This window comes from Chelmon rostratus, chromosome 18, assembly GCF_017976325.1.
Source record: "Chelmon rostratus isolate fCheRos1 chromosome 18, fCheRos1.pri, whole genome shotgun sequence".
In the NCBI taxonomy this organism is placed as follows: domain Eukaryota; kingdom Metazoa; phylum Chordata; class Actinopteri; order Chaetodontiformes; family Chaetodontidae; genus Chelmon; species Chelmon rostratus.
Genome location: NC_055675.1, coordinates 7,791,095 through 7,811,303, shown reverse-complemented (window position 1 = coordinate 7,811,303; position 20,209 = coordinate 7,791,095). Strand labels below are relative to the sequence as shown.

The 20,209-nt window shown below is 46.3% G+C and overlaps 1 protein-coding gene across 1 annotated transcript in view; it reads left to right on the top strand.

Annotated features, from left to right (window-relative positions):
• Positions 1-20,209, top strand: part of LOC121622036 (kelch-like protein 29) — a 192,619-nt gene that overhangs the window by 142,468 nt on the left and 29,942 nt on the right. The window contains exons 10-12 of the mRNA XM_041958822.1: positions 4,404-4,602; positions 16,489-16,671; positions 19,008-19,188. Of these exons, the coding sequence (XP_041814756.1) occupies positions 4,404-4,602; positions 16,489-16,671; positions 19,008-19,188 (563 nt within the window). The remainder of the gene's footprint in view (positions 1-4,403; positions 4,603-16,488; positions 16,672-19,007; positions 19,189-20,209) is intronic.

The window sequence follows — 20,209 nt, the reverse complement described above, 5'->3', positions numbered from 1 at the left end:
CGTCATTGTGATTACATCTTCATCACAAGAGAAACATAAATCATAGTGTCAGATTTCGTGGTAATCCATCGTAGTTGTTGAGACCAGAGGAGTCAGGGGATGAGGTGAGTAGGACTCATCCTCTGGGGACCATCAATCAAACCTCGTCCAAGTGAATGATTTCAGTGTATTTACAAAGTGGCGAGTGATTGAAAAGAAGGCAACATAGTAATTAACAGCAAAATGAATAAATATAGTGAACTGCCTGTTGCCACAGCAAACATGAGCCACATGTGAATTAGATTTGCATAAAAGCATGTGATTAGACGAGGTGCCATCACCACCGGTCAAACTGGCGTATACAGTAGGTTGTGTTCTGTATATTGGACAGGCACTAACTGTGCATTCAATGTCCATGCATCCAAGCTCATGAAATACTTCAAATAACCAAAATGTGTCTTTTTAAAAACACCTCATTTCAAAAGATAAACAAGAACCTGGAGTTAACAGTGTTTGCAGTAATTCCTGCATGAGTAGTTTCAATGGCTGGCATGAAGCAGGACTCTTTTTTTGTATGTGTGTGTGTGTGTGTGTGTGTGTGTGTGTGTGTGTGTGTGTGTGTGTGTGTGTGTGTGTGGGGGGGGGGGGGGGTCTGACACTTTGGATTTGAATATTAGCAGCAAGTGTGCAACTCTGCCTCATTTCCATGCCGATATATGCATGTGTGGGAGGAAGAGCGAGGAGCGGGAATGGAGGTGCAGAGAGAGACAGAAAGTGAAAAAGAAGTGGGAGAGCGAGTGAGTTAGTTAGAATTAGAGATGGAGAGTAATTCTTTCTTCTTTTTTTTTTTTTTTTTTTTTTAGAAATAGAAGACAGGGAGAGATGGAGGAAGGGAGCTGAATTAAAGTAGAGAAAAACAGCCAGGCATTATCCCACCACTCTCTGCTACACAGGTCCATCCACACTCACGCACTCAGGGGATACTCTGGCCTGAATCCACGGTGGTTTATTTAATCACAGGTCAGCTCCTCTGACTTTACATTGTCTTAATCTCTTCAACAAGATTTACAGTCAAATCAATCTTTGGATTCAATGCACCAGCCAGATTAAGTGTGTATAAGTGTATCCATCTGCCTCTTTCTGTATGTGCAAATCTCCGTGTCTGTGCACTGTATGTGCAGACGTGGGTGTGTTTTTGGGTGGATATTTATGTGGTAGCAGTCCTTGCCGCTTTGCAGAGACCAGACGCCGTCTCTTTGAGGTAGTTTCACTGCCATTTTAGAGATGTTTGGCAAGTGAAAAGAGGATACAACAGATGTGGGTTTGTGTGCAGCTAAGATTTGCAGATGGTACAGCAGGATGCTTGTTTTTCTTTACGCCATTGTCCACAGGTAAAGAAGACTTAACTTGTAAGTGTGTGTTTGTGTGTGTGAGTGTGTGCCTGAGTATTGATGTGGGTGTAGTTTACAGTGTGCCAAGACAAAACTGCTAATGAGGACACGTGTGCGCGCGGCTCAGACTGTCCATCACGCCTTGAACTCTCTCGACATGCTGACCGGCTGTGCTCTGAATTCGTCTGCTCTGCGAACTCAGAAAGCAGCTTGTTTTTGAGGGGGCACCAATTTTCTATACTCGCCTATTCCTATTCAAGGTCAATGATATCTATCCCAGCATGCATTGCACAAGAAGCATCTAAACACCTGCGACAGGTCACGACTGCATTGCATAGTTATACGCACAGATGCGTGCACAGTTGCAGGGCTGAGTCTCCAGCCCACCTGAGCTGCCTTTTTTTGGACTGTGGAGGAGATTAGAATATTTAGATGAAATCCAACGTGCACGCTCCACAGCAGAGAAAAACCGAAGACAGAACTAAAGCCTGTCCACCTGCTGTTCCAAATGGGAGCAAGATTTCCACATGCACCCCCAGACATTGCAGCACATTTGTTTCTGCTGTGCCACTAAGGGCACCACCTGGCCAAAACTGCCCCATATACAGCTTTAATTTAGCTCTGAGGGTCAGAACGGTCACTGGTGGACCTATTTCAGACGACCCGCAGATGCACACGTATGATCTTGTGAGCCAAACCTGACTTTAAATACAGCACAATTTAGTTCAGCCCTCGTCAGGTTGTAGCAATTTGTAACTAATTTGCCTGAAAAGGATTTACTGTCAAATATGTGTTTTAGAAATGTGTCCGCATCCGATTACCGGCATTAACAGTATAATGTCATAAGACCGAAGTAGGTGAGGCTGTGGCAGACCGGGAGAAAAGCAGCTTGTAATATAAAAGCAGAGCAGTAAGCCTGAAACTTAAGTCACCTCCATTTGAGTGTGACATGACTCAGTAACCACTGGGGCAAATCTCCCACTATGGAGGCACTTTAATTGGAAGTAGTAGCTTCTCCTGAGCTAGTGATTCCTCCCTGAAGAATATCTCAGTATGCTAAGCAGCTTGCTTTGACTTTACCTTCTTTTCTTGCTGCGTTCGAGCTGAGGCGCTGGGAGCCGTCGCCAGCGTTTGTGTGGGTATTGAGCTGTTTGTTTGATAAACTGTTGGGTAAGCTGTGTACGTCCGTGGAGGACAGAAACAGACAGCCCCGTCTGCAGGACGGCGTCTCGCTCGCAGAGAGGAAGTGTCGTCGGCACATTTCTCCGCAGCCGTCGCATCCTCTTTCCCGTCTCCTTGTTTTCTCTTCAGCTCACCTTAGTTGGCTTGTCCGTCCTCTTTTCCTGTTGCGCTCTTCTTCCTCCTCCCAGGTTCACACTTGTCTTCCCCTCTTGTCCGATCCCCCTCCCTCACATGCCATTCTCGCCCCTCCTACACTTTGTCCCTTTCTCTGCTGTCTCATTTCCACCTCTCCGGTCCCAGGACATGGGTAAAAAACAAATGGGACACATGCCAGAGTGAAAAGGCCTCAGGTGGGAGAGGGAGATGCTTAGGCTGAGTGTCAGCTTATTATTTGTTCTCCCCTGAATGATGTTTCTCTGAGTCTGTTGTTTTGTCGCTCTCCCCGCGAGGCTCGGCCATGTTGCTCTGAGCCGGAGGGTCAGCGGGGTCAACCTCCGCCCGGCTCTCTGTCGCCCTGTCCGAGCTTGTTTACAGCTTTTACTGTCGACATGGATGAGACTCCCATGGGGGTACGGCCCGGCACACACACACACACACACACACACACACACACACACACACACACACACACACACTCAAACATTCGGCAGCCGGCGCTATAGACAGGGTTGCCATGGCAACAGGCCGTCCTGCCTCTGTGTCTGAACACCTATACGATGTAAGCACACGCAAATGCATGCGCACGCAGCAATGGAACAAACGTGCACACAAAAACAAATTTGTGTTGCCGTAGTTGAGCACTTTTGTCATTTGGGCTCACTCCACATCATTAAATCTCTGAGGAGCCGAGTCATCGCGCTCAAGTCCTCACCTCAAGACACCCCTTAAAGGAAAAGGTGCCAATTATAAGCCACAATGGTCTGAAATCAGTCTTTTGTTGGACCTTGAAAGCTTTAGGTACTGTAGCATCGTGCTCGCGTCTCTTAGCTTGAATGGGTCGTGATGAACCAGAACGGAGTCTTAATTTAGCGGCAGAGGAGTGTTCGCTGACTGTTGAAAGATTTCATTTGGAGGCGGAAAAATCAGAAGAAAGCAAGGTGCCCCCCCACCCCCACCCCCCACTGGCTCGCTCCGGCTCTCGCAGCGTAGCCAAATGCACACACATGAAACTGATATGCTGAAAACTTTGCAAAATGTTATCAGTGGTTTCTTGTTTAGGGATGAATAACGTTTAATGACTTGTGTTTAGTGTGGAAGTGAATGCTTCTATCATGTTGCATATATAGAAAAAAAGAAATGCTGTCAGTGCCTTCTGTGATGTCTTCGTCGTTTCATCCTTGCCAGGGCATTTTGTCCTGCGCAAGTATAGAAATAGAAACCTGACACATGCGGGGTGTTAAACTGAAGCTTCGAGGGCCTGACACTGACTGTAACTGATCTAATGGTCTCGCTGCCGTCAGGTCTCCTCACTCTAACAGCCCAGGCCTTCATCAAACGTGATGCTTGCTTTTCATATCCTCTTTCATGATATTATTAAAAAAGTTATTTGCACAGCAAAAAATAGATATAATGAGGTTGGGAGTTAATCCGTCTGCTCTTTGTGAAAGATGTGACTATCTGTGTTTACTGGCTGTGATCCGCAGTGTTTTTAGTCTGCTATTTGTTTAATGTAGATCATATAAATCCTCTTTGATCAGCTCTGGCAGTTTAACTGTCCGCAAACACAGCTTTATTAGTGTTTGCTTTTGTTTCTTTATTATCGCCTCTGTTATCTCATTTAAGCATCGCTCACTGATTGCAACCTTCAACCTCTAATCGTCCTTTCTCTCTCTTTCCCCCCCGTCTTCTCAGAATTTGTCGGAGCTGCTGGCGGTGGTGCGTCTTCCCTTCATCCACCCGTCCTACCTGCTCAACGTGGTGGACAACGAGGAGCTGATCAAGTCGTCGGAGGCGTGCCGCGATCTGGTCAACGAGGCCAAGCGCTACCACATGCTGCCCCACGCGCGGCAGGAGATGCAGACGCCCAGGACCCGGCCGAGGCTCTCCGCCGGTACGCAGCAAACTCACACACGAGCGGAGACAAACTGACGCGCAGCATCTTCGGCCTGGAAGATGTGAGAGCGCGGTGGCCGTGACATGATCTGCCGCCCACCAGTGTGCTTGACCCTGGACACGCCGGCAGCATCAATGCACCCACACACACACACAATTCATATTTCACTGCAACAAAATGGCAGAGAGGTCAGGTCTGCACAAGGTGACCTCGACTTGCCACTGAATTGTATTGATTTTTGCCCACAACTGGAAGGCGGTGATTTAGAGATCCATAATGTTTTCCACACAGCTACTGTACCGTAAATACTTAAAAGTGTGCGCGGGCAATGGGTCACATCTCCAAATGCCAGCACAGGTTTTTCTTTCCACAATCAAACAAATGACCGGCGCCGGAGCCAGGCCTGATTGAGGTTACCGTGAAAAGTTGAAAGTGGCCAGCCGTAACGGCTTCCCAGGGTCTTGCGTGGCTTCTGAAACCCAGGCGCTTTCACAGCAAACCCAGCGCATAAACATCTCCTAACAACTTTCGAACACCAGCTAGGCACAGTCAGGTCTGTCCTTGCTTTCTAAGCGAGCCGCCAACCATTCACTGTCTGACTGCCGCCGATGTCCAAGCCATTGAAGACCGTGTTTGTTTACATCGTTAAAATCAAAGAATCATTCATGGAAATTGGAAGGCGCCTGCAAATTGCTTTTGGCCGTTAGATTTTTCCCTCAGGTCGGCCAGGACCCCACTTTTTCCCCCTGTAAAGAGCTGCCTAATTATAGTGTCTGCATGGCATTATGAGCTTCACACCAGCACACCTTACCAAGTTATTTTCTGCTTGGTAGGATAAAGATAATTGCCTAACAAATGGCACTTTATGGAGAGATCAGTTTACTAGCCAGCTCTGTTGTCCAGCCAGTGTGTTTATATGCCAGTAAACAAACATTGGGGGAATTGCGTTAGGTTAATAATTTTTGCATCTTTAATTGCCTGTAATGCAGCCGCATGAGGCTTTAGAATCGTAAAGAATCATTTGCCTCTTGAGAAAAGACATTTGTGGCATTATGTGCGCTCACCGTCATCCCATTACTCATCCTCGATCCAGTAGTTTCTCTTTGTTCTCAGCGGTTTCTCCGAGCATTTTCTGTCAAGGCCCATTTTTAGTGTTTGGTATGTGCATATCTTATGCGTCCTGCGTCCTACAGCCCCATTATGCAGGCTGAAGTGAGTATTGATTCACGGCAGCTCGTGGCTCTGTACAACAGAATTATATAAATACATAAATGCTACTGGGATGAATACATTCATGATGCATTATACCCCGATGCCTCAGTGAATGAGAAATATATGTTATAAGTTCTGTCGATCAAGTTTCGAACTCCTCTGAAGCTGAAATTCTTATTATGACTGACTATGTGGGCCGAGCAGTCTGTCGGCGTGTTTGTGTGTTGGTGAAAAAGTAAAGTAGTTCACTGTACTTGGTCTACAGATAAACACGAATGTAGCTTGACATTTTGTGTAGTTGTTGGTATTCTTGGAGGCCCGATTGTGTTTTTTATGCCCGGGCGTAAGCGTGTCAGCGGTGGTGATCGTTTGGCGTGCATGCATGTGCTGCTCAGCCATCTGCTGCGTCGGACAGGGTGGGCTCTGCACAGCGGGGCGTGTGGTCGCTGGGATTGCAGGGTAGGGTGTGGGGGACCAGCACGTGTACGCACAGGACAGCGAGGAAGATGAAGAAAAGACTGGAAGGTGAGTTTGAGGTTGTTGGCGGGATTGTGGCTGGCGCTCAGAGGACGAGAAAGTTAAGAGACGCGGGAGAACAGGAGGAGAGGTCGGCGGTGTGGTCAGAGGGAGGGAGGGAGAGGGAGGCGGGGGAGGGGGGATCAGAAATGAAATTTGAAGGGCAGACATTTGATTGAGTTTATTCCTTGAGCATGTGTCTACTTGTGTAAGCAGTAAGCGAGTGTGTGGCTGTGTGTGTGTTTGTGTGTGTATTTTAAATGTGCGCGAGCAGATGGGGCACCACCTGAGCTTGGTTGATAAGTCTGTCAAGCGGAAAAAGAAAGGAAAACTGCCATCCGTGAAGCTCTTCTTGCTGAGCACAGTCAATCTGCAAACTTGTGAGTCGCGTGCATATGTGGGTGTATTGTAGTGTGTTTGTGTTCATGCTGTGTGTGTGTGTGTGTGTGCGTGTGTGTGTGTGTGTGTGTGTGTGTGTGTGTGTGTGTGTGTGTGTGCATGGACACGTGTCTGAGCGCCTCACAGGTCCGGCCTTTCTGCTAGTGATAAATCTGACTTGAATTACACGTTTTCAACCCAGAAATTCAATTTAGACAAATTTTTAATTAACATCCTTTCGCTTCGAAACTTAAATCTGTGAATTCGATTATTGAGGCTGTTCTCACGGCGCAGGTGTTCCCTCCACATTCAAATGCAGAGACCAACCATGCTAGATTACTGGGGCCAGTGTCAGTATTATTTTTTGAATGTAAACACATAACACAAGCCGGCTTTTTCGCAGTTCATCAGAGCTTTTCCTCTCAAAACATCGCTGATGAGTGAGCAGAAAGAGGGAATTTAAAGCAGCAAGTTAGGAGACATAAAAACGAACCAGTGAGTAAAAAAGATGCTACGAGGCTCCGTAGAGCTGAGGGGAAACTTCTTCACTACATGACACCTTTCACATTACACGTAGTCATTTTATCCATCCTTAATATATAATACAAGCTTTGGATATTACATTATGGCCGTAAAAACCCTTCCAAATGTGCCTGCAAAATCTCATATATATCTTATTTACCAGTTTCATGTTTTTGCAAAATGAAGCTCGTACATCACGTCATGGATAAAAACACCGTTAATATGAATATTAATGGACTATGAAGACACACTCCGCATTGTGTTCATAAGATGGAATAGCCTGAACTTTTTGGAGTTTAACAAAAAGGCCGACGCCTTAATGAGTGTTTGCTCCATTAGCTGGGAGCTCTAAAAAAGTTCTGCAGCTGAATAGAAGCAGCCAGATGGTTTCCACACGACTTTTAATTGTCTTGTTTTCCCAGGTTTGTCTTTACACAGAGCCCTGCTGTGCCGCGTTGCTGTAATTTATTTCTTTGCAATCGTCTGAACAGTTTTTATTGACGGCTTATTCTTCTATAAGTCACCCCGACAGGTCCTGCCGGGTCACCGCGTTGCTTCGCCTGGCGTGCTCCTGTGCTGCATGAAGGGAAGTGTTTTGAAACAACGATGTATGTGTAACAATGCCGGACAACGTTTGGACAAAAAGCTGTTTTTCTCTCAGAATTACAGCGAGGCAAGAGTCGTAAAAGTCTGAATAACCACCACATTAAGTTTATGCCTGAGTCGCCTCGCTGACTGAAAATGAGAGTCCGCTGTCTCGCTTTGCATCTGCTTTGCATTCTAGAGCATTTGTTTTCTAATTAGTTGATGCTCTGTGCATTTATTTTATTAAATGCTAATGAAGGAGCCAAAAAGGTATCCAGCATATAAACGATCTGTCTGGGATCTTCTAATATAAACCCAATTTTCAGTATGTTTCTGAAACATCTTACTTGTTTCAGTGTCTGCACAGATTTTAGCTGTGCTTGTTTGCACCTCATGTCTTTCTTACTCCGCCTCAGTTTCCTGCTGCAGCAGCGAACTTTTCAGGAACATCGGACGCATGTAGCCGGTGTGATTTGTTAACGGCCTCCTGTCGTCCTCATTTGGCCAGAAAAGAGTCTTGGGTAAAGTGAAAATTATGAGTGTCTCATAATGAATCCACGGCGTTTTGCTTGCTGTATGTGTATCCATTAGCTGCTAATTGGTTAATTAGAGTGTGGATGTGCATCTGATTAGCTGTCATTAGACTTTCCAGGGGATCAGGGGGATTAAACAGCCGCTGGTGTCGGGAGTTTACTCATAAACCACTTTGTCATAACTCATAAGATGCACTCTGATTTGTTACGTCGATATGTGCGTTAAGGAGCGGCAAAAGTTTTCCTTGGTATACATGCTGTGCCTGTGCATGTGTGTGTGCGCACACACCCAGACGAAAACCATACATTATGCTCCCATTTCCTTCTCTCCACATGTGACGCTGCGCTCGGCTCAGAGGAGGGTGGAGAGCGCCAGGGCAAACTGTTAACTCAACCCAGCCAAGTGGAATAGCACTCAGACAAATGAGCTGTAATGACTGGGAGACGCAGGGGTCCAGCTCGGCTCACACTGTTTCTCTGTCTCGTTCTCTGTCTCTCACACACACACACACACACACACACACATTGTTAAACCTTTAAATACATACGCTGTAGGAGGCAATCCTTAAACAGTGGCTCCACTCTTTCTCAGCCTGTCTTTCCCTCTGTCCACTTCATCATCTGTAATCAAGCGTTCATTTATCTGAAGGCTGAAAAGTTAAACCTACAGTAACACACACACAGCAGCAGCAGCAGCAGCAGCAGGGGCAACTGAGATAAGAGTTGGTGTGTGCAGCAGGTTCATTCCAGCCCTTCTGCACAAGCCTTTTATCTACATGATCATTCCTTATATTAGATTAAATCATCCTGGAACAAGATGTATTTTTTTTTTTTAAACCGAGATCAGAACCCTGGCATGTGTCGCAACAGGATTTAAGCTGTTCCCTAAATGACTCTGGAAATGTAAATATTAAACGTTATTAACCATTTTACATTCCTGCAGCATAAGGCAAGCCAAATAAAACACTGCGCTGGTAGTGAGGTGGTCTAAGAAGGCTGGATTTCATTAGACCAGCCAGCACAATAGCTTGGCTTGCATCCACAGCTCGGAGACAATGAAAGCAGGCTGTTCTGTGAGGCCTGAAGCCCGTAGGCGTGACATTCATCTACTCGTTCACACCTCCGCCAGCCAGCGGCCTCCTTGGAGAGTGGCCGCAGCGCGCCACCACCGCAAAAGAATGGAGAAGATGATTCACACCTTGTGAGGGGAGCACAAAAGATCAACAGATGACTTCCCTCTGAAGTCTGCTCCCACTGCCTCTGGCTCAGGCCCGATTAATAATAATAATAATACGTTGTGTTTTCTGTAGTGCTTTCACTCAGAGGTACTTTGCATGGGGAAAAAGCAACAACAAACACAGCCAACAGCAGTCTCAACGTTTCCTCAACTGCTCCTCGTCAACACTGACAGTGGCTCTTTTTCATGGAATAATTGAATTTATTTGTCATCTTTCTCTCTGGCTGCGCAGCTTCAACGCTAACCATTAAGTACGCAGATCGCGACGGGGAACCTGTCAGCAGTTTGGAAAGACAATTATAAGCTATGCAGGGTTTTTTTTATGTCAGGACTTTGTTGATTATTGTCCTGCTCTGTGTAATTATTCAGCCTGGTTTGTCTTTGAGAGCCAATGCAGCGTGAGATTACTCTGTTTCACCTCTCAAACTGGAAAAGCAGGATGCAGGAGAGTGTGCCAGAAATGTCTTAATCGCTCTATGTGAAGAGTGCCCTTCAGCGGATCCTCTTCCGATTTTATTTCTGGAGTCAGAGATGGTATTTGAGGGAAGGAGGAGGAAACACAGCGAGCGAGGCAGAAGAGAGAGAAAGTTGGATGCAGCTATTCACTGGAGGATCCGAGTATGAGTTTTTGATATTCCTGCGGCTTATCAGTGAAATCTCGAGCAAACACATCTATCTCGGCTCATAAATGTAACATGGAGGCAGTAAATCCAGATTAGATAACCTCTGGTCCGAACGTCTGCAGAGGCTGCAACGAAAATTAAGGTTCCGTCCGCTTGACCTTTTGACTAGCGACTGCTGTCAGCCTGAGCTACCGAGGAGGAGGGAGAGGGCGGAGGAGTGAGCGTGGAAAGGGAGGCGGGTGAACGATCGCCAGAAAACTTGACTCATCCCGTTCCTAGAGCTGCAGTTCGTGCTCAGACTCAAAGCGAGCAGCGTTTACAGGAGCGTGGATCAGCATGGTCACATCTGTGAGTGAATGCCACATCTGGCACTCTGACCTGGCTGCTTCAGCCTCATCCAGTATTCAACAGACGCAGTCAGAGCTGTGTCGCTGCATGTGCCGATGGTGCAGATTTGGTTGTTTGGACTGTGGGTGCATGTACAGTGTGCCCGCATCCGTCAATTCATAATGTATGATACTGGGAAGTTTAATAGGTCGTTCATCCAAAGTACAAAAGACAGCATTTTCTGGCTTTCCTCTTGTGTCTAGCCATGCAGAGAGCTTAGGTTTGGAGATGTCCGTCTCCTCTTACAGTACACGGAAGGGAAATGAAATTTCAGCTGCACTGCTCACGGCATTGAAACATTACATTTAAAAAATTCAGCAGGAACATCTCTTTTCCAGTGACACTGTCCCAGTTACTCTGGAGAGTCCACAGAACAAACCCTGAACAGTTTCCATAGGGACTATTTCTTTGGTAGACAGTAGTTCCAGCAAAAACTATTCACAGTGAGGTATGGGAATAATCCTCAACTTTGGGGACACTGTTTCTGGAAAGACTCAATGCTGTTGAGGTTTTTTTGTGTGTGTGCTTTTACAGTGCTGTGACTGCCACAAATCCATTCACTTTCATTGTGTGTTGGGGTAAAGGTGGAAATCTCAGGGAAGGGTATCTCAAAATTGGGCAAATAACACCAAAACTATCTGAGACACCACTAAAGGCAAGTCAGGAATTTGAGTGAACTGACCCTTTAAATTTACAGAGTACGTTTGAGGCCATGAAAAAGGTTTGGCTTCACCACCGGGGTGCATTTCTTTTGCACACACACACTTCAACTTGTGCACAAACATGCATGTTGCACCTCCATGGACCCTGACATTATTTTCTTTTTGCCCCCTGATCCTCACCATAGCAAATTAACACCCTGGGAGAGAAATCATAGGATTAGGAAGGAAAAAAGGCAGAAGAGAGAGATTAGAGAGAAGCGGCTGAGATAAGAGGAAATGGTTATGGACCAGCAGTGAGATATAAATGGCTCTGAGCCCTGAGAGACAGACTGCCAGTGTCACTGTGGCTATGATACCCAGTGAGGAAACGTCTGCACACTTCCAGTGCTCCCCAGTTAGAAACGATAGGAATATATTTTCACTTCTATACAGTATATTTACATATGTGACAGACACACATTTTTTTTTCATCACACTAGACTAGGTGGTTGTTTTTAATTGTCATCTGACTGCAAACCAACCAGATTCCCTTTAGGATAATAATAAAGCTAAAGACCAATGAAACCGGAGCTGTACCTCTTCAGAAAGCACTCTGTTTAGTGGATTTCTCTTTAAATGTGTCATTAAGGAGGAGATGTACAGCGAACAAAGGTAAGCAGAGAAGTTGAAGAAAAGTTTGATTGTTGGAGACGATTTGAGATGCAAATTGTGCAAAACAAGCAGAACGATCTTTTTACTTTCTGTCTGCTGCACAGTAGAGGTGTTTGGCACATAGAGGAGCAAATCTTTAACACCATTCATATCCTCAAGCTGAACTGAGACTAGTGGATGAGCAAGACCCTCTCATCTTTAACCAAGGCTCAGTAGCTGGTACAGTAGGTGTCGGTGTGTATGTCTGAGCTACTCCACCCAACCCAACCCCACAATGACCCTTTGACTGTACCTGCAGCAAAGTGTGGCTGGTTAAAGAAGGGCCACAAAAGGCTGCGGCGCAGGTAAAAGGTGCACAGGGTGAGAGAACAAGATGCAGCGAAGGAAGATGAAATGGAGGAAAACAGCAAAGACTCCTGGGGTTGGAGAGAGAGAACGACTTGAGGAGAGAGGGAGATAAAGCGAAGTCCCCCGTGGGTCGAGAGAGAGGAGGAGGGAGGTGTTAGCCGCGGGGTAAAAAAGGAGAGGAATAAGGAAAGCAGGGTCACAGCATGGGGCAGAGAGCAAGGAGACACATGACAAAAAAAAAGTGAGATAAGACCCAGTGTGGCAGCAGGGAAGAGGAGACGACAGAATCTTTCCGTTCTGTCTTCATCTCTCCGTCAGCCTCTCTGCTGCTGGAGCGACTGTACGCTCGTGTGTGCGTGTCCACGGCGAGGATCCAGCATGGGGTAAAGCATGGGCGGCGTGCTCCTGTCACAGATAGGTTTCATTTGGTTGAAGTCGAGTTGGGTGGAAGCAATGCGCAGAAACTGTCAGGGGGTTGTTTTTGTGTGTGTGTGTGTGTGTCACGCTCCGTGGGTGGGCATCAACTTCAATTTGAGATTCAGCTCTTACACAAGACTGTCCGTCCCTCAGAATAGATCCTTTTTTGGGCTTTTTTTTTTGCAATGTAATTCACAGCCCGCGATGACTGAAACCTCCCTCTGAGAGATTTGATACTGGGCTCCGTCCAGATGTTCCCATTGTCTTCTCTGTTTCCACTCAACGCACGCTGCCATGCTATGTTGTTGCCAGAAGCTTTAGTTCTAAGTGACCATCACCTGACCTTAAAGTGGCGATAATCAATACTTTTTGTATTAGTCTATTAATGTCTGTGACTCTGCTGTTTTGTTTGACTTTTCACCACGGTGAATGTGTTCAACATTCTCTGAACTTCACTTGAATTGCCCAAACATTTGGCCCCTTCAGGTCGGCTATTCTGCAACGTCGCGGGCTGGCTTGTCTTTGTTTCTAATGGCTGTCAGTGATTTCTCGGCTTGCATTTTTGCAGTATGTTTTAGTTTAGTCTGCAAGCAGGAATAGAGAAATAATGAAAAGCAGAACTTCTGTCGAAGCACAAATGAAGTTTAACAGTGGTTTAGCTGCACGTTAGCCAAAACTATTTGGTTGTTTATGGTTCTTTTAAGCGTGGAGTTGCTCAAAGGTTGTGCTTGGCTGATATTTCCTGAATGCAGCGTTGTGGAATATACCAAAAATATAGCGAAAGGTCAGTAACAATCAGGAGGAGACATTTTCTCCCCAAACTGCCATGGGTATAGACTTTGGCAGGAAAAAAAAAACAAGAGCTGTCAAGACTTGGCTATCCTTTCATCCCCAACCGCTCCTCTCCATCCTTCGATCCTCCATCCCTTCATCCCCTCCACCCATCTCCCATCAAACCTCCGACTGACTGACAGCCGTCCCTGCGAGGCTTCGTTTTCTTAGGAAAAACTCACACATGCGCGCACATGCACACACCCACGCAACCATCTGATCCGATGCCGTGACTCTCCCGTCAGCGCTGCCGCTCTCCTGTTTTGTTGCGTTCTGACAGGCCGGTGTTGGGCTGCGGTAGCTTGTGAATGTGTTCAGGGCTTCAGGGGTCAGAGCCGCGCAGCAGCCTCAACGCCCAGATGTGGAACTCTCCCTGACGTGTCCGGCCAAGCGGAAAGCGCCGAGAACAACCCTGCACATGTGCACGAGGTGATAATAAGGACCTGCATGTGCACGGGCGTACACGTTGAGGCAGCGTGTGGAATTGCTTAAGTTGGCCTAATTAGACACTGTGGGGGATCGAGTTGGTTTGGTGGAAGAGAAATTCCACAAACAATAGAAGAAATTCCACCTTGTCTAGTCAGTCTCGTCTTTTACGTTGTTGGACTCTAGTGAAAAAAATCCTGCAGCATCAGGAAATGTAGTATTTGCACATCCTCCTCCGTGTTTAAGATGGAATTGAATTTGATATTTCTTTTTGAACGTTATGAATGTATACAGATATTAAAAGAAACTTTACACAGCAGAACATTGATTGATGTGCGCGGAAAAAAAGAAAATCCCAAATTGGCTCAGACACAGGAACTTTGCCAAGTTAATTGAGGCAGTCAGTATCAACAAACTGAAACAGCTAATGGGATGAAAGAAAGGGAGATGAAAGGAGATTTAAAAAAAATGTAATCCTATAAAGGCATAGAAAACAGTGAAACTTTTAAAATCCAGCAAAGTTGAAAAAGCGTGTGATAAAGAGAAATGGAGTACAAACACGTACAGCAGTAGCAGCAAACTAATCATGAGGAAGAACAATAGAGGAACAAAGTCAATATAATTAATGTGTGTGTAGGTGCGGTTGGAGGCTCCTGAGAGGGAAGACAAAGAGCCTGTTTTCACTTAAATTTTTTTTCAAAGAAGAGCCGCCGTAGCTGCGACTGCCCTATAAAGCCGCACTCCCATTTATTAGCTGCGCATCCAAGGTCTGTTGGAGGTCCGGAGAGGCGTTTGAGGCTCGCAGTCCGGGGCACGAAGCTGTGAAAACGGGCCCGCGATGGAAACGAATCCAACTCAAATCTTTTCTAGCATCCCAACTTCGCACACGTCTTTCACCTGCTGCCAGAGAGGGCAGCGACGGGCGCGTCTCCTAAGCCTCCTGCATTCTCTCATGATGGCTCTTTTTTTTCAGCTCGTCTACCAGACCTTCATCTTCACAGTGACACTGTCACAGTTTCTCCTTGAGCCGTCACTTTTCTTTTTCGTCCTACGCGGAGAAACACATTCTTAAAATCTCACCGCGGAAGCGAGCCAGCCAGCGTTAAGCTGTCCACTAAGTCTAAGCTGTATGTCCACGATATGTCTGAGGCAATGCTTACTGCTCCGTCTGTTTGCTCAGCCTCGGCAAAGCCCATTGTACTTTTTGTATCTCTCTCCTCTTTTACCCTTTTTCCTCCTCTTAGAGAAAAGCTCTCTGTTTTACCAGCTTTGAAAGAAAAAGCGAAAAGCTTAGGAAAAAAATATGAGGGGATAGTTTTTTAACAGAAAAGTAGCAGAAGGAAAAAGGCGGCCTCCTATGGATGTGCCTGTCAGGAGAGTGTCTGTGTGGAAAAGTATTGATCCAAGCAGATGAACCAGTGGTTAGCCTTGGTTTGGAGTGTATGAAAGTTAGCCCCCCCCCCCCCCCCGCCCCTCTCTCTCTCTCTCGCTCTTTTATTCCCTCTTTGTTTTTCTCTCGCTCTAACTCTTCTCACACCATCTCTATCTCTCCCCATCGCCCTCCTCTCCCTCTCCCTCTCGCCTGCCTGCTGCTCTGGCGGCTCGTCGTCTTGCCTGCTCACTGGAGCCTGCTGCTGAAGACTGAGAGGACCTGAGACACGCATGTGGCAGCCTGCCAACCTGTTTGTGTGTTTTGGATCACTGGTGTCTTTATCCAGCGGCCCTGTATGTGTGTGTGTGAGTGTGTGTGTGTGTGTGTGCATGTCTGAGAGCAGAGATCGGGTGAGGACTAATAGGGACGAGTGCCGAATGTGCTTCAAGTATCCTCTTAATCACACCAGGTCCTCAGCACATGTGTGTGTGTGCGTGTGAATGAGACAGGACACGTCTCCACTTACAAATGTACACACATTGATTCTCGCTCATTGATTTTGCGATTCTCTTATGCCGTGCCCAAACGGCGCATGTTTCGCTGCGAGTGTGTAAGTCGGCGCTCGTGTTATGTGTAGGGAGGCAGAACAAGAGAGCTGGGCGGCAACCAGACGAGCGGCGGCCCCATCAGTCTTGGTAATTGAGTTATACTTTCCCATTTAGCTCAAGTAGTTTCCTGTGACCAAGAGGAAACTTTCCTGTTTTGCATCTTGTTTTGCATTTCCTGACAAGCTTATTGACTCAGGGAGAGCCAAGGCCTGCTCAATTCAAAACAGCACACTTTTATCTACGCCCGCTTGTGTCGGCCGGTTTCAGTGCATCAAGGTTCTTGGTCTGAAAATCAAAAGGATATATGTATATATATTTTTTAAGGTGGCAATATTTAATGTATAAAAAGTTCACCTTGCTCTTGAAAGCGACATATAAATACTCAAACATCAAGCAATACGCCACGAAACATTATGTGTGTTAGTTACTGCAGCCCTTTCAAAGAGGCTTTGATGCAATCTTGGACTTTATTTACTGGTGGAAACTAATGGCCTGCTTTCCTCCATCTCTTTCCTTCCTTTGTCCACCCACACCATCCGCTGCCTCCAACCTCCCCCTGTCCCTTTGTCCTCTAGGTGTAGCGGAGGTGATAGTTCTGGTGGGAGGGCGTCAGGCAATCGGGATGAACCAGCGCTCCCTGACAGCAGTCACCTGTTTTAACCCCCAGAACAGTAAGTGGTACCCGCTGGCCAGCCTGCCCTTCTACGACCGCGAGTTCTTCAGTGTCATCTCGGCGGGAGACAACATCTACCTGTCAGGTGAGCTAAATCGCCCACTCCAGCAGCGGAATTGTAGCTTTCCCCTCGCAGTCATTTAGTGGCACAGAGCAGGACAGCAGATGCCGTCAGTTTATCACGCAGCAGTGCACGGCTGCTCCCGCGTCCAGGAACATTTCATATCAACATTAGAAACATCATCATACGATTGGTCTAAATGGATCCTGGAAACCTGGAGTCTTTCAATTTAAACGATTGACACACCTGAACATCAGGCTAATCTACTGAGACTGAACTGTCTCATCAAGAACTGGATGGATTATCTTGACATTTTGCACAGACATTCATGGTTCCCAGAGGATCAATCCTGCTGACTTTTCATCTGCGATGCCATGAAGCTGACCTCTGTAGTTTCTAGTGACATGCTTCAACAGCTATTAGATGGATTGCCATGAAATGTGGTTCATGCATTCATGTTCCCTTCAGGATAAATCATATCAATATCACATCAATCAACTCTGGGGATCCTCTGATTTCCAGTTTGTCCAGTACTGTTGTAAATACCTGCAAAACGTACGACATTAGCCTCAGCCGTACTTGAGGTTGCTAATTAGTAAATGTTAACATAGAAAATATCAAACATCAAAATGTGAACCTTGTCATTATGAGCATGTTAACATGCTGACATTAGCATTTAGCTCAAAGCCCCTGTATAGCCTCACACAGACTTACTATAGACTCTGAATGAAAATAAAACACCCCCCGAGGTTTTCTGTCTCGACATGAAGGTGATGAGCAGGCATTTCTCCTCCTGATTTTATCACGGGAACCATTTTTGAATGTAAAAAATAAAACCATTATGGTTTTAAGAAAAGCAAACTGTGGAGTTTCTGGTCTCTCTGGACCTCTTTCACTACCGTCACTTTTAGCATTATGAGCTCTGACGAAGGTCTCCACACTTCACATTCATGCTGTCTCACTGAGGACGCGTTCACTCTATGACAGATACGATCCTGCACAGCGAAGCCACCCAGACCATCGACAACTTCTAGTGACCTTTGTGAAACAGAGTTTTAAAAGGGTGGCTGTCCTCAAAGCTTACTCATCTGTTGCTTTGAAAACCTAACTCTGCCCAACACTGCAGACAACTTTAATGTCTTGCTTTTCAAAAGAGTCCTTTTTGTATAGAAGGTCTCTCCTATTTACCTTCTAAGGAGGTTTTTTTTAACTTTTTTTCCTTCTCTGTCTGGCTTTACAGTTGCTGCAGTGTTGTGCAGTTTATTTTGTTCCATAGTGGCACACTGTGCACTCTGTGACTCCCTCTATGAGACACCTTTAAGTTGCTCCTCCAGAGGTAGACTGAATTTCTCCCTCCACGGTCCATTTGTGCGAGAATCCTGCACGGTACTCAGACCTTGACATTGCACCGTGGAAATGCAGCAGGATTTGTCCTGCGTGTACCTTTCCTCTCCCTCTTTTCATATAAATGTAAATTTGTGTTTGGGCATTGGAACAGGTCTGCATGTGTCCGCTGGGAGTCAGACAGCCAGTGGAGAAATCAGAGGTGTTCTAGCGAGCCAATCAGCGGGCTCCAGTCTGTAACCTTCCTCACACCCGAAGCAGGGTCACTGAGTCACGGCTGGTGTTACATGTCAAACTGCACAGCTAACAGGGCTGCTTTGAAGAGAGCTGAAACAAGTGCAGTTTTGATGGTTGGCCGGTTGACTGGTCAACACAGCAGCGGTAACAACTTTCAGCCTGTTAAAGCTGTCCAACTCACCCATCAGCACCTTTTTTTAAAAATCTTCTGAAAAACATACGGCATATGTCAGAGTGAAGATTTCAATACTGAATAGAAAAATAGATTTAGAAAAGAAAGAAACATAAATGTTCCCTCCCTCTTTATGCATGCATACATAACCTCCCTGCTATATGCAATGAAGAAGTCATATGGCCCTTTCCAACCTTTCAGGTACTGAGAAGCTGCAGGAACTAAACTAGGAGCTGAAAGTTTCTTTTAAACTCCTGTTTGCGTCTGAAGAATCGATGATGGACAAAAAAAAATGGTTGAAATTGTTCAAAATGCTCAAGGAAACATGTCCATGCTGTTGTTTTTTTATTTAACGTGACATGGGTCTTAATGTGTGCTTGAGTGGGTGGAATGAATGAATGAATTAAGAAGCAGAAAAGGAGACTTGAAACTCCAAAGTAGACGATCCGCTGAGTGTTTTTTTTGTTTTGGAGCGTAACCATGAGGACAAACTGTTACAGGAATTACATCTAGTTCCTGAGTTCCTCGAAAGGTTCGTGGTTCCCAGGGAAAGTTCCTTATCACCCTACACACCCACTTCAATGATCCTTATCCTTCTGTATTTCAGGTGGCACAGAGTCTGGTGTGATGGTGGCTGATGTATGGTGCTACATGTCCCTGCTGGACAACTGGAATCTGGTGTCGCGGATGACCGTGGCTCGCTGCAGGCACAACAGCCTGGTCTACGACGGCAAGCTGTACACCATCGGAGGACTGGGCGTATCAGGGAACCTGGACCACGTGGAGAGGTAAGAGTTGCGCAAAGTCAACAGCGGCCTGTCTCCAAACAGACACCTTCAGCGGCTCCCAGCTGGTGGCTGCACAGTCCCAGAAATCTCCAACCCCGATTTGACAGCCGTCTCAGAGCGCGCGTGCAGACTGTGCTGTAGAAGTAGGTGGATGCTGAGCAATCCAGTTTGAGCAAATAAATATTCACACTGCGCAGCGAAGTGTGGCAGATGGCGTGGCATGCAGTGGTGTGGTGCAGCATATTGCAGAAGTGGTTGGACAGGTTTGTTAGCATTTTCTGTGAGAGCAAAAGGTGCAGAGGAATGAGTCTGAGCCGGAGCATATTAAACGGTCACAGCTGTGAGTGTTGTTGTGGAGCGACAGAGCGCCTCTTACTTGTTTGTGAGTGGCGCACGAGTGAGAGGATTTGCTTTCCGAGAGCGGAGTGGTATACTGTGTCTGATTCCATCCACTTCAGTATCGACACATCGCCGACACTTCATTTGAAGGTCGTCCACTGTGACCCATTCAGCTGCTTCTTTTCTTCCAATCTTTTTTTCAGTGTTTTTGTTGAAACCCTTCAGCACAGAACCAGACATCGACAGACACTCCTCATGGAGTGTAATGAATTCCTAGTGGCAAAAAACATGAAGAGCGATCGTCCAGATTTAATAATCCGATATCACATATCACTTGACTTTTCTAACGCTGCTCCCCGTTTCTTGTTTTTCGCTCAGACCTGGGCTGAGGAGTGATTCTCAGCAGAGAGACGGGGCTACCTTCCCTGCACGGCAGAGCGAGATTAACCAAAGCAATCAAAAGAACATTACTGAGTACATTAGAGCAGGCCGCTGCCGCTCATTACCTAGCAGCTCAATTGATCTCCAAAGCTGTTCGCAATGCACAACAGTCCTCCAAATGAAACAGCCTAATTTGATATTTCCCCATAATGCTGCCATACAGTGTCGTTATGACAGGGGGTAGATGGAATATTTGCCCCATAATGGAAACGCATTTGATTCCTCTGTCTCCGAGCTGCTT